Source organism: Habropoda laboriosa, unplaced genomic scaffold (genome assembly GCF_001263275.1).
Source record: "Habropoda laboriosa isolate 0110345459 unplaced genomic scaffold, ASM126327v1 scaffold28, whole genome shotgun sequence".
Classification (NCBI taxonomy): Eukaryota; Metazoa; Arthropoda; class Insecta; order Hymenoptera; family Apidae; genus Habropoda; species Habropoda laboriosa.
In genome coordinates this window covers 3,176,990-3,190,444 of record NW_017100174.1, presented here as the reverse complement: position 1 = coordinate 3,190,444, position 13,455 = coordinate 3,176,990, and the positions used below count along the sequence as shown (strand labels likewise).

General features: G+C 41.2%; 1 protein-coding gene across 1 annotated transcript in view; it reads left to right on the top strand.

Moving 5' to 3' along the window:
- The window catches only part of LOC108578720 (transmembrane and TPR repeat-containing protein 1-like), a 175,595-nt gene that overhangs the window by 42,079 nt on the left and 120,061 nt on the right, over nt 1–13,455 (top strand). Inside the window, exons 4-5 of the mRNA XM_017942098.1 lie at nt 142–273; nt 2,443–2,515. Coding sequence (XP_017797587.1) covers nt 142–273; nt 2,443–2,515 — 205 coding nt within the window. The remainder of the gene's footprint in view (nt 1–141; nt 274–2,442; nt 2,516–13,455) is intronic.

Below are 13,455 nucleotides of genomic sequence, written 5' to 3'. Positions count from 1 at the left end.
GGGTTAGTTCCAAGTCTCCAAAAAATCGGTATCAGATATTCCTGTAAATTGACAAACGGCCGGAAGCTTTCGGTCAGCGATGTAACGACAAGATCCCGCCGTAAATGCATTAAAGGAAATTTTTCTCGTTTCCTGTTCTAGGCAGCAGACGGCTTACGTGTGGAGCAGCGTGTGCCTAGGAGCGCTGTCGATGCTCGCCAAGGAAACAGGCATTACTGTTTTGCCTCTAAACCTTCTTTACGACCTCTGTCGCTCCTGGCATTCAATCAAGAGGTAAGCGTTTAAGGCGCGCGGCCGTAGAGTAGTTTGGAAACGCGACACGTACCTCCCGCCAATAAATCCTGAAATAAGAAGTAACACTATGTCCCTGGATCGTATCTCGCGCGACTTTACGCGATCTTCCTCGTCTCGGTCCTTCGTTCTTTCGTTTACAACGAGAACTTGAGGGAACGAAGGGTGATTTCTACACCGGCAGGACAATACCAGCTATGATTCAGATTAGAGTTGCTCCTTTTCGCGAGAAACTGGTTGAGAATGTTTTCCGCAGCGAGATTAAAAGAGAGAAGAGTACTGTGATGATAAACGTTGCTCGATGAATAAGTGTATTGAGGAGAAGGAGACCAAAATTCCATACTTTTCGTTCGTTAGAAAAATATTAATTTATGTTAATATTGTGCTGTATGATGAGATCGAATAGGGAGAAGTAAAAGCTATGTATTCGAGTGTCAAAGCATTATTAATCATAGGAAAGGTAAATTTTTCAGGAAACCGGTTTGAAATTTTTTGTAGTAGAAAGTTATTAATTATTTAACTATTTAGTATTGAAAAGAATTCTTTTTCTGTTAAATTTAATTGAGAATTTTTGGGATTTGAGAGAGTTTAGTAAAATATTGTTTATGTGTAGTGACCGAAAAAAGTATTCATACACCTTATAAAATGGAATAACTTTTTTAAAATTGGGCCAAACGACTTGAGTGTTTTTGAGAAGTTAGAAACATTAGTTTACTAGATGATGTGAAATTTCATCGAAATCGGTGGACGGAGCGATAGGCATCGAAAGATGTAAGAATCTGCAGATTTATTACAGTTCTAGGCCGATAGTCGTGAAATAGTGCGATTTTCACAATCTTTAACCGATTTCGATGAAATTTTCAGCGTGTGTATAATTGACATGGATCTACAAAACGTATTTTTTAAATTTTCATTACGAGTTCAGATAAAAAAGTTGTAAAAACGGCCTCCGCTATTTTCTTCACGATTCCGACTAATTGCAGTTTTTTCAAAAATGTTTTTACACGTCATCTAGTAAACTAATCTTTCTAACTTCTGAAAAAAACTCAAGTCGTTTGGCCCAATTTTTAAAAAGTTATTCCATTTTACAGGTTGCTATTTAAAAAAGGGTTAAAACAGCTCTATATTGCATTGTAACATTGTTCTCGTTAAATAACATTATTTTAATTTTAATTTTAGCGACGTTCTTTCAAATAAAAATATCAATTTTCAGAATAATCTTCTGCAGATACCTGAAAACGAACGATTTATTAGATCTATCACTCTTCTAACAAACACTTCCCTGTTTCTCTTCAAACGAATTTCTCCCAATAATTCTCTTTTCAACCTCCATAAGACTCTGAACAAAAACCGCCTCTGTTGTATCTTGAACAATTTGAAAGAAAGAAAGAAACACTGGAACGTATACAAAAATATAAAAACGAACATTCGTTCAGGTTTTACCGCCGGCAACTGTTCATCGGTACTCTTTTATTTTCATCACCATTATATGTACAGTTCCTTTCGAGCGTTTAAAACAATCAGGGTCATTGGTTTCGCGGACGACAGCGGCAAACAGCGCGCATTCGGCCGACGATCGTAAAGTGTCTCCATTTCCCCGGTGGAGGCTATTAAAATTGACGAGGAATTGGTGAAACGAGCGCGAGGAATTACTCGCCGGGATTCCCGTCGCGGTCGTGCGAATAAAACTGCCTTTTAAAAGTGAAATATAAAATCGCGCGGCGGAGGCACGTGCAGCGTGAAACGGTGAAATACGAATGTCGCGCGCGCCACTCCGCGCGCTGCTTCTTTGCATACGCGCGGAAAATGGAATTTCCACGCGGAAGATTTGCGTTAATAGGAGGAGACACTAGGCGCGTTATCGGCGTTAGACAAAGGCGATTCGATGTCCGGTCGTAAAACAGCGAGATCGGATTAACCGTTTACGCAGGATTATCGGGGTAGCTGTGTATTCGAGAAGATAAATTAGGGTTGGAGAATTCGCGAAACACTTGGAATCTTCAAACGGGTAGAAGACGATTTTATCGGTTTTACCGAGACGGATTTCGAGAAGATTGATGGTAATTCAATTAGGAGATCGCTAATATTGGAATGTTTCTCGTCTATGGAAACAACAGAGTGCACTTAATGTATTACTTCTTTATGTCGCAGGTCTATTTTCGAAGCCAGATGGAACGACGACTCGAGACACTTTTTTCTCCGAGCTGCAGCTCTGCTTGTTTCGGTGAGTTCAGTAATAAGTATCGATTTGATCGAGTAGAAGTGGAGATAGATTTAGACGGCTCGCTGAATAATAAAAATTTCGTGCAGATAACTTCCTTAACCCTTTGACTACTGTAGGCGCCTATAGGCGCTTAACCAAGTTTGGTCCATTGACACGAAAGGCGCCTATAGGCGCCCGGAAAATTTTATCGATTGTAATTCCGGCAGATCTTATTTCAGACGTAAGTGAATGCTAATTCAGCAATTACATATTCCGTTAGTCATATATTATTTAAATATGCTTATTTATATTTTGCAGTTATTTTTTGTTATTATGTATTTATCCATGTTTCGAATTGTACCACACTTTACTAGATTATTAGATATATTGTGAAAAAAGCTTAATGTCAATGTTAAATTTTTAGTATGTACACTAACAATTGAACGCAGAATACAAAGAAATAAATAGAATTCAGTGTTTTGATTATTTGAATATACTTTCTCAGAAATGCACGCCTAACGAAAAGTTTCACCGTTCTCGATGTCCGTCGCGACTAGTTTCCTATGGTACGGCTGGTGCGTCTCAAAGTCTGCCGTAGTCAGAGGGCTAATTATCACTCTATTAACCTCTTAAAGCTCACAATTTTTCTCAACTTGATGTGCCAGAAACGATCAATTTTATTTATTTTCCCTTGTAGAAATAAGTTTCCCATTTATCTATAAAGGTGTGACTCACATGTTTGCCATAGAATAGAAACGATAACGCAATATGAAGAGTGAAAAAAATAATTTAAAAAACTTGCACTTTTTGTAAGATTAATTGTGCATGTGTAACAGTCATAAGTAGACTGCGGATTTTTCAAAATTGCACACAATGCACGTAATATGAAAAAATGTACAAAATACCCAAATTATAGTGCTTCTCATACTACCTGCTACGTGAAATAATTTTTTACCAAAGTTCTACTTTCTTTGCTATACCCTCAAAACTATAAATTTGCATAAAAATCCGCAGTCTAGTCGTAAGTGTGAAAGGGTTAATAATTCCTATAACCTGATCAATCATTGATACCCGAGAAGAGACAATGCTCGGAAAGCCTACAAACCTCACCAATCACGTCACCTCTCGAGCTAACTCAATTACGCGCGTATTCAAATGAAATTTCCTAATCCTAAACTGGACAAGTCAACCAGCTTGTCCGACGACAGTGCGAGAAAAGGGGTACGTAGCCTGGTTGCGCGACCGCAAGGAAGACAGGAGCCGAATCGAATCCTCTTAACGTGTCACATGCGGTCAGTCGTGCGTAGAAGCCCCGCATGATTTCCTGACGAGCTAGGGACGCGCCTGTTTTACCCAATACCACCCCCTGTTATCGTATTACCGGCAACGTCTACACCCGTGTCGAACGGAATCGAATGGAAGAAGACCGGGTGGAAAGTCGACGTATCTGTTTGTCCATTTATCCCGTTTCCAAAATTGTGGAGACGTCGCGAAAATGCCGAGTGGACGGTGATGAAATTGAAACGCAACGCCGTGGTATGGGAATCGATACGATACGCGATGGAAGGAAGGAAGGAAGGAATGCTCGAGCGAATTTATTCGAGCGTTTACGCGGAATTATTTGCACAGTCGTATAACTTGGAATCCAACGGTGGCCAACTGGTGAACGTTTCTACACACACACGTATACGGTATAATGTGAACACACAGCTTTGTTCAGACGAACGTTTGAAAATTCGCAGAAGTTCCTTCGTTACGCTCGATCGAGAACAGGAATATTGTTTCCACGGTTCGCGTTTCGCGCATTGTTCCCGCGGAGTAACGAACATTGCGTTGCAATGGAGATATGCAATGGCAATGCGACGCAAGTTTTGTCTGGCAATCTTTGGCGCCGCCATTAAATGGAATTTTCTGCCGCTTCGATCAAAGAGCTCGCCACCTGGGATTCTAACGAGTACCTCTACCTCCTCGAATCATTTGTACCGACGTATAGGTAGCTGAATCTCTTTCGTAGGTGGAGAAACGAACGGAAATCGATTGTTTCGCGTGGACCGTTCGTGAAAATAGTATCCCGTGTCTCGTTTTCACCGTGATTCCGTACGCGTGCTGATCCGGTGTCTGGATCGTCGTAGGAAAAAAAATTGATGAAACCGCGGGAAAAAATAAGTTCTCTTTTTTACGTTTGATCGAAAGCCATCGGTGGAACGAGAGGCCGTGGTTGTGGACCAGAGGGGAGAACGATCGATAATCGTTAATACGCTACTGGTCGTGGGACTGGAACCAAAGTATCGCGATTCGATACGATTTTTACTATTGGTTCTATCGGAGCAGATTAAAGGGGCTACGCAACGCGTCCTATCGATGAATCCCCGGAATCGAACCGATGCATCTCGGTGATGCCCGATTGACGTGTAGCCGAGTTTTCATTCTCGATTCGAGGCAGCCGAAGAATGCGTCCGAAAACGTTCCCTGTCACGGAAATAATGTCCCGTATGCGCCGCGAGCAATGAGCTTTAATGAAACGTTAATCTCGAATGGGAATTGCCAGGGAGCGAACGAATCGTCAAAATACGCCAGGCGAAATTTCACGTTACATTCGTGCCGGTAAATCTGCGAGAGCAAAACGTTCGCCTGTTTGTTCTGGCGACGATCGCACAGAGCGAGAGGGAGGCTTTTTAATTCCGGAGTAGTTTTACCATACGAGAGTCGTTCGCGACGTTTCAAAGTAGATTCGATCAAGTTAATTGGGAAAAATTCAGAAAGGAAGCTAACTAATTGAATATATTGCAGCTTCCTTCCAACGGAATACAGTTACCTAACCCTTTGACTACTGTTGGCGCCTAAAGGTGCTTAAAAATATTGCTCTTATGGTACTGTAGGCGCCCATAGGCGCTTAACCAAGTTTGGTCCACTGACACGAAAGGCGCCCGGAAAATTTGATCGATCATAATTCCGGCAGATCTTATTTCAGTCAGACGTAAGTGAATGCTAATTCAGCAATTACATATTCCGTTAGTCATATATTATTTAAATATGCTTATTTATATTTTGCAGTTATTTTTTGTTATTATGTATTTATCCATGTTTCGAATTGTACCACACTTTACTAGATTATTAGATATATTGTGAAAAAAGCTTAATGTCAATGTTAAATTTTTAGTATGTACACTAACAATTGAACGCAGAATACAAAGAAATAAATAGAATTCAGTGTTTTGATTATTTGAATATACTTTCTCAGAAATGCACGCCTAACGAAAAGTTTCACCGTTCTCGATGTCCGTCGCGACTAGTTTCCTATGGTACGGCTGGTGCGTCTCAAAGTCTGCCGTAGTCAGAGGGCTAATTATCACTCTATTAACCTCTTAAAGCTCACAATTTTTCTCAACTTGATGTGCCAGAAACGATCAATTTTATTTATTTTCCCTTGTAGAAATAAGTTTCCCATTTATCTATAAAGGTGTGACTCACATGTTTGCCATAGAATAGAAACGATAACGCAATATGAAGAGTGAAAAAAATAATTTAAAAAACTTGCACTTTTTGTAAGATTAATTGTGCATGTGTAACAGTCATAAGTAGACTGCGGATTTTTCAAAATTGCACACAATGCACGTAATATGAAAAAATGTACAAAATACCCAAATTATAGTGCTTCTCATACTACCTGCTACGTGAAATAATTTTTTACCAAAGTTCTACTTTCTTTGCTATACCCTCAAAACTATAAATTTGCATAAAAATCCGCAGTCTAGTCGTAAGTGTGAAAGGGTTAATAATTCCTATAACCTGATCAATCATTGATACCCGAGAAGAGACAATGCTCGGAAAGCCTACAAACCTCACCAATCACGTCACCTCTCGAGCTAACTCAATTACGCGCGTATTCAAATGAAATTTCCTAATCCTAAACTGGACAAGTCAACCAGCTTGTCCGACGACAGTGCGAGAAAAGGGGTACGTAGCCTGGTTGCGCGACCGCAAGGAAGACAGGAGCCGAATCGAATCCTCTTAACGTGTCACATGCGGTCAGTCGTGCGTAGAAGCCCCGCATGATTTCCTGACGAGCTAGGGACGCGCCTGTTTTACCCAATACCACCCCCTGTTATCGTTGTAGGCAACGTCTACACCCGTGTCGAACGGAATCGAATGGAAGAAGACCGGGTGGAAAGTCGACGTATCTGTTTGTCCATTTATCCCGTTTCCAAAATTCGATCGTCCGTCTGGAGACGTCGCGAAAATGCCGAGTGGACGGTGATGAAATTGAAACGCAACGCCGTGGTATGGGAATCGATACGATACGCGATGGAAGGAAGGAAGGAAGGAATGCTCGAGCGAATTTATTCGAGCGTTTACGCGGAATTATTTGCACAGTCGTATAACTTGGAATCCAACGGTGGCCAACTGGTGAACGTTTCTACACACACACGTATACGGTATAATGTGAACACACAGCTTTGTTCAGACGAACGTTTGAAAATTCGCAGAAGTTCCTTCGTTACGCTCGATCGAGAACAGGAATATTGTTTCCACGGTTCGCGTTTCGCGCATTGTTCCCGCGGAGTAACGAACATTGCGTTGCAATGGAGATATGCAATGGCAATGCGACGCAAGTTTTGTCTGGCAATTACCGGAATGTGTATATCGAGGCTGGATAGGGAAGTACGTGAAGGTTGATTTTCGGGTTTCGGCGTCAACTTTGCCCTTCCTGTGTATGCAGTTACAGTGTGCTGCTTTTTACGGTTGCGTTTCATAGTTTCCTACCGTTACGGGAAATAATAGGTTAGGCGTAATAGCAGCTTTTGCCGAGCCTCGCCTTTGCACTTGTAGAATGTGTAATGAAGACGTTATTGTTATTACTGTTATTAGGACCGGGTATTTGAGGTGTACAACACTGCTGGAACACCTTGTACTGGGTGTCTCATTTGTAATGACGAGTAAATTCACGAAAGGAGGATATGGTTGTGCGATTTGAGGACGAGTATGTGGTGGTGACGGGAAAGTCCTCTCAAGATCATGTTAAAATTCAATTTAAAGGCACTGAAATTTTTTCTTAGGATAATGTTTAAGTCGTGGAACTCGTCTTAAATGAAAAGTAATGTCAGTGGCCTGGAGGAGGATTTTTTCTATCATTATCAGGTGTATATACACTGCCGGCCAAAAGTTTGGAATCACCTCCCACTTTTCAACAATATTAAATCTGCTGCTAATTTTTTTATAGATTTGAAGTTTATCTCAATTCTACTTTTATCAATTTATCTCGTATCAATTGATTCGAACGATAAAGAATTTTCAAAGTCGCTGTCTTTTTTTCTGGAAATTTTTGTGTAAATTGCAATGCTCGGTGATTCCAAACTTTTGGCCGGTAGTGTACCTTCTCAATACCAGCGAAAATAATTCAGACGTTCGTTATAAACGAGACACCCAGTGTGTATAAAAGTACACTCGTACCGTTCCTCGAAGCTCAACCCTTTGCGGTCCTGTATCGAGTCTGACACAAGAAATTTTGCCTTCAGATATACAATAACAAATTATAAATAATGAACGACAATCAACCATCTTTTAATGCATTAATATTACACTGAACCTTAATATTTTACAACTGACATTACGCTGAAACATTGAAATCGCAGCAAAATACACGATAGTGTGTAACAAAGGGTCAAGTCTATCAAACAACCATGATTCGAATCCAAGAAACTCCAAGGTTCAGTCTATTTTCTGCACGAAGTCGAAACTCACATACCCCAATATTTCCCCGAGATATATCAAAGTAACCGACTGGGATGCAGGAATTGTGCGTAAAGATTTATAACGTCGGGAACAGGCAATCGTGACCGCGAAGAATACCCGAAACTCCGTCGCGCGGCATTTGCAAGCGGGCAGAGATCTGCGCCGTTAATTCTTAACGACCGATATCTTCCGTTTTTATCGTCGAGTCGCGGCCGAGCACCGATGTTTACAGCATCTCCCGGCTTAAGTAAGTTTAACGATCGTTAACGCAGATACACTCGGCCGAGGAGCGTTCACTTTTACGATCGCGCAAGATAAACTGCGTTCCCTTGAATTGTGCCACTGGCGGACCCTAGGCAACTGCTTAGGCTATTCCGCAACGACGTAAAGCGATCGTGTCTCTGAAAGAGCTGCGATGAAATACGAGAGAGAGGAATGGGTTTTGCTACCGGGGGCAGTTATGGTTAAGGAGAGTACACCATTTATCCGCGCACGGGTTTGTTCCTCCGGTGTACTCTAGAATAAAGTCAATTTTCGATAACGGTCCTTTCGAAATAATAATTTGTTTGTTCTACTCGTTATTAAACAAAGTTGAATAATTAACGTTCCTCCTCTGTTTGATCGAAATTGCGGAGAATAATCATTTCGCGCGCTGTAATAGACGATGTCGTGTACTCGCGTCGGTTTGCGTTGTGTTGCAGACTTAGATCTCGAACGTTATGGTATAGTCGGGGCCACGATATAGCAAGGTCGTAAAATCGGTCAGACGCCAAAGTAAACATGTTTTAGCTGCCTGGACCCGAAAATTGACAGAGATACGAGCAGATAAGTACTTGAAACCATTGTCAGGACCGTACGAAGAATTCTTGTATCCAGCGAAAGTCAAATGATTCCAATGTATTTACTGAAAACTGCATGCAGCTAGGACAAATTAGGGTTTCTCCCTCTGGGGGAAGCCGCTTTTGGAAGTACGGTTACAGGTAAAGGTCTTATTGATGTCTTTAGCATCTTAGTTTATCTACTCGTGTTATATACAGATAGAAAGTGCAAAAAGATTGTGTAGCTTAATATTAACATATTTTCCATTTGTAAATGAAATACCATTTTCTACTTGAAGTACCAAATCATATGCTACCATTCGTTTATTGTTGGAACCCTCAAACAGACTGCAACACACGGCCTTGAGTGCCGCAACATCAATCGATGCCGATTCTTGAGAGTTTAATTTACGACCTCGCTATATCGTGGCCCCAACTATGTATAAAAGACTTGGTTGATCGTTCAGTGCTCGGAACTGATTGAATAGCTGGTTGTTCGTTGGTTGGTGTTCGGAACAAGACAGATTCGAAATTCGGAAGAGGACATGCATCTAAGTTACCGAACGAGTTAAATTTTGGAGGTGAAAAAATAGGAGAATATAGAAAATAAATACCATTTTCTACTTGAAGTACCAAATCATATGCTACCATTCGTTTATTGTTGGAACCCTCAAACAGACTGCAACACACGGCATTGAGTGCCACAACATCAATCGATGCCGATTCTTGAGAGTTTAATTTACGACCTCGCTATATCGTGGCCCCAACTATATATAAAAGACTTGGTTGATCGTTCAGTGCTCGGAACTGATTGAATAGCTGGTTGTTCGTTGGTTGGTGTTCGGAACAAGACTGATTCGAAATTCGGAAGAGGACATGCATCTAAGTTACCGAACGAGTTAAATTTTGGAGGTGAAAAAATGGGAGAATATAGAAAATCGATTATTGGTCGTAGGGTGTTTCTTCAGTAGATGGAGAGAGGGTAAAAGTGGTGGTAGAAGGATGAGGTGTCTGGGGTTTGGGAAATTCCGGAAGAAAGGGAGATCGGACGTGAAAGAAGGACCTTGATAATTAGGAAGTCGGGGCAAGAGATCGTAAGAACGAGTCTTGAAAACGCCGTTCGTTTATGATTTTACCGCGTCTCTAACCGTCTCGGCTAATCCTATGGGCCGCGGGATCCTGCAGGTCCGTTTTACAACTGCCTTGAAATCTTAAACTAAAGAAAAGAAAATGTTCGGTGCGGAACAAACGAATAAGAGGAATTTAATTAAACGGATTATCAGCTGTGTACGTTACGGGTTGTAGAATGTTGTCAGATGAGTAAACGTGGAAAATTATACGTACAGTGTACGTATCTTTAATATTCGGACACAATTTAGAACAGTATAACTTTTCTCAAATTGGACCTAACGACTTGAGGTCTTTTGGGAAGTTAGAAGGATTACTATACTAGATGACGGGTACAAAAATTTTTGAAAAAATTGTGGGAATCGCAGAGAAAATTGTGAACGTCACTGTTTACGACTTTCTTATCTGAGCTTGTAATGAAAATTTCAAACATACGTTTTGTAGATCTGTGCCAATTATACACGCGCTGAAAATTTCATCGAAATCGGTTGGTGGAGAAACAAGGCATCGAAAGATGTGAGAATCTTCTTAAAGTCGTGAAATAGTGCGATTTTCACAGTCTTTAACCGTTTGTAGTTCGTCGTAACGTTAACTTCTTCGGAAGAATAATGTTCAGATTGCGAAGGTAAATTATACATTGCAAATGTGACCAACGAAAAGAAAATATCCTGGAATTTTCTCACACTGCAAGAGCAAGGAACGTAACGCGAAGTACAAGTGGTCGTATCAACGTCGTTTCATTGTCCTCACCGCGGCGAATTAATTTAAACGATATTTCCGCAAGGACTGTCGTTAAAGATATGCAAAGTGCACTCACGGAAGTCTGAACTGCTCGCTCGATGTCGCTCAAGCTCCTCCTGATCCTTCCCCGGCTCAAGGATGACTCCTCCATTGGTTAAACGTTATCGTTAAGAATCGCAAAGGTCCGCGCCAATTAACGCCAGCTGAGTGAGTGGGGTATATCGTGCAGGTAATTAATTAATTTTAACGAAGCCGGTGTAACAACGGAACGCGCGTCATAAATTACACGTAACAGTCGATGACCGCGGGAACGAACTTCATTGGAGAGTCATCGACTTAATTAACGAGCAAACCTGCCTATATGCCTCAGCATAAAAATATCATCGATTGTAAATTAAGAGAAAAAACGAGAAGAAAACTGATTTCGCCGTTATTCGTCGTATTTCTAACCTCTTCTTCTTGGTTTCTTTCTTTTTTTCGTTCCTTCTTTCCTTCTCCTGTTTCGCGTAATTCCTATCGCGGCCGTAAGGTTACAGGAGAGTGTACAAAGTATTACAGAGCCTATAGAAAGTCGAGGGTGCGCATGGAACGTAGTTTCGCCGAACACGATTCCGAGTTATGCTAATTTATGTGAAGAAACGAGGGAGGCGTGCGGGCACAACCCTCGCGTATACACTTAACCGCCTTTCCACCTTCCTCGTTCCTGCCGCCTATTGCCACTTATGTGTCTAAAGGCATGTCCTTTTTCCGAGAGGGTTACTTCGTGTTCTTTTCCCCCACAGGAGCACTGAATTTCAACAACGTGGAATTTGTTCGTCCGTATTACGCGCGGTACCTGGGTGGATTTTGGGGAAACGAGAATTGTTCGAACATTCGGGGAAAGATGGATTATTTCGTCCCGTCGTTCTGTGAATTTTACAGAATTCCAGAAATTTCCATAGAAAGTTTATCGATTCGGAGTTACGAGAATCTGGTATGTGTGTTGGGCGAATGGATGGAAGTACACAGGTGTACAGGTGTGAAGGTAGGAAAGTGAGAATTGAAGTTTCTATCAACGAGGATAGCTGTTACTAATTCTTAATCACTCGTCACATGAATCAACAATTATCCAAGTAGGTGTACATACACGCTCGCAGGTTTCAATCGAGCAGTATTTACTTCCTGTTAGGATAGGAAAGTGAGAATTGAAGTTTCTATCAACGAGGATAGCTGTTACTAATTCTTAATCACTCGTTACATGAATCAACAATTATCCAAGTAGGTGTACATACACGCTCGCAGGTTTCAATCGAGCAGTATTTACTTCCTGTTAGGGCGGAAGGTACGCCATGGGTTTCTCATGGAACGTAACAGTCGTAATCGATAAGCCAAATGCATTAAGGATACGCACTGTTGACTGATTCTACAGCAGCGTGTCCACTGTTAGTCGATTGGTTTGCCGCTTAAATCTTAGCTCCGTGCTTCGAATTATCTTAAGGCTACAGGCGTAATTATAATTCCATCCGGCGTGTTAACGCGCGGCTTTCAATTGCTTTACCCGCTAACAATCCGAACGTTTAATTAACAGATTGCACTGTGCTGTGGTTAATGTAGGATCTTGGAATGTGACGAGATAATTCGAAGAATACGGTTGTTTCCGTTCGAATTGTTCCTGTGGAGAAGTGAATTATTTAGGAAAAGTTTGAAGGCAAAAAAATACACGGAATGCACGTAATAAACAAAAATATATAAATAATCCCAAAATATAGTGAATAATCTAGCTTGCATTTTTCTAATTATATTTGTAAAAATCCGCAGTCTAATTATTATAGACTCAAAACCAAGAATAAACCCAAAATATAGTACTCATAATATTTACCGAATAAAACCATTGCCCATCTAGCTTCTATTTTTAAATTATATTCCTAAAGACTCAAAACTAAGAGTAAACCTAAAATATAACACTGTAGTAGGATTTTATGGAATGCAAGGATATTCTTTGGTATCTGGGAAAAAACACACAAAAGTTTCTTTATCTTTCGTCGATACATGTTAAATGTTTGGTATAAAATAATTTCGAACAAATCAATGCAGTGTTCGAGCTGTTGCTTTTGCTTTCGGGAGTCCGGCTTTAAGCAGCCGTACTCTCCCGTTACAATATTAACGAAACGGATAAAACGATTTATAACAATTACCGTGGGAAGGCGTCCGGTGAGCCTCCTGTACTCTACTCTCTGGAAGGCGTCCGGCGGATAGTCCAGCCGTTCTTTCCATTCCAGGAGCGACCCAGGTATAGCTCTCGTACTCTCCTATCACAATATTCAAGTGATACGCGAGAAGTGATTTATGACAATTATTGTGGGAAGGCGTCCGATGAGCCTTCTGTACTCTACTCTCTGGAAGGCGTCCAGCGGATAGTCCAGCCGTTCTCTCCATACCAACAGAAGTACTAAGCAATCCTCTCCGAGCTTCCTCAGGCGTCCGGGTAACCTCCCTGTACTCTCCTCTCTCAGAGGCGACCGGCGGATAGTCCAGCCGTTCTCTCCATACCACCAGAAGTAC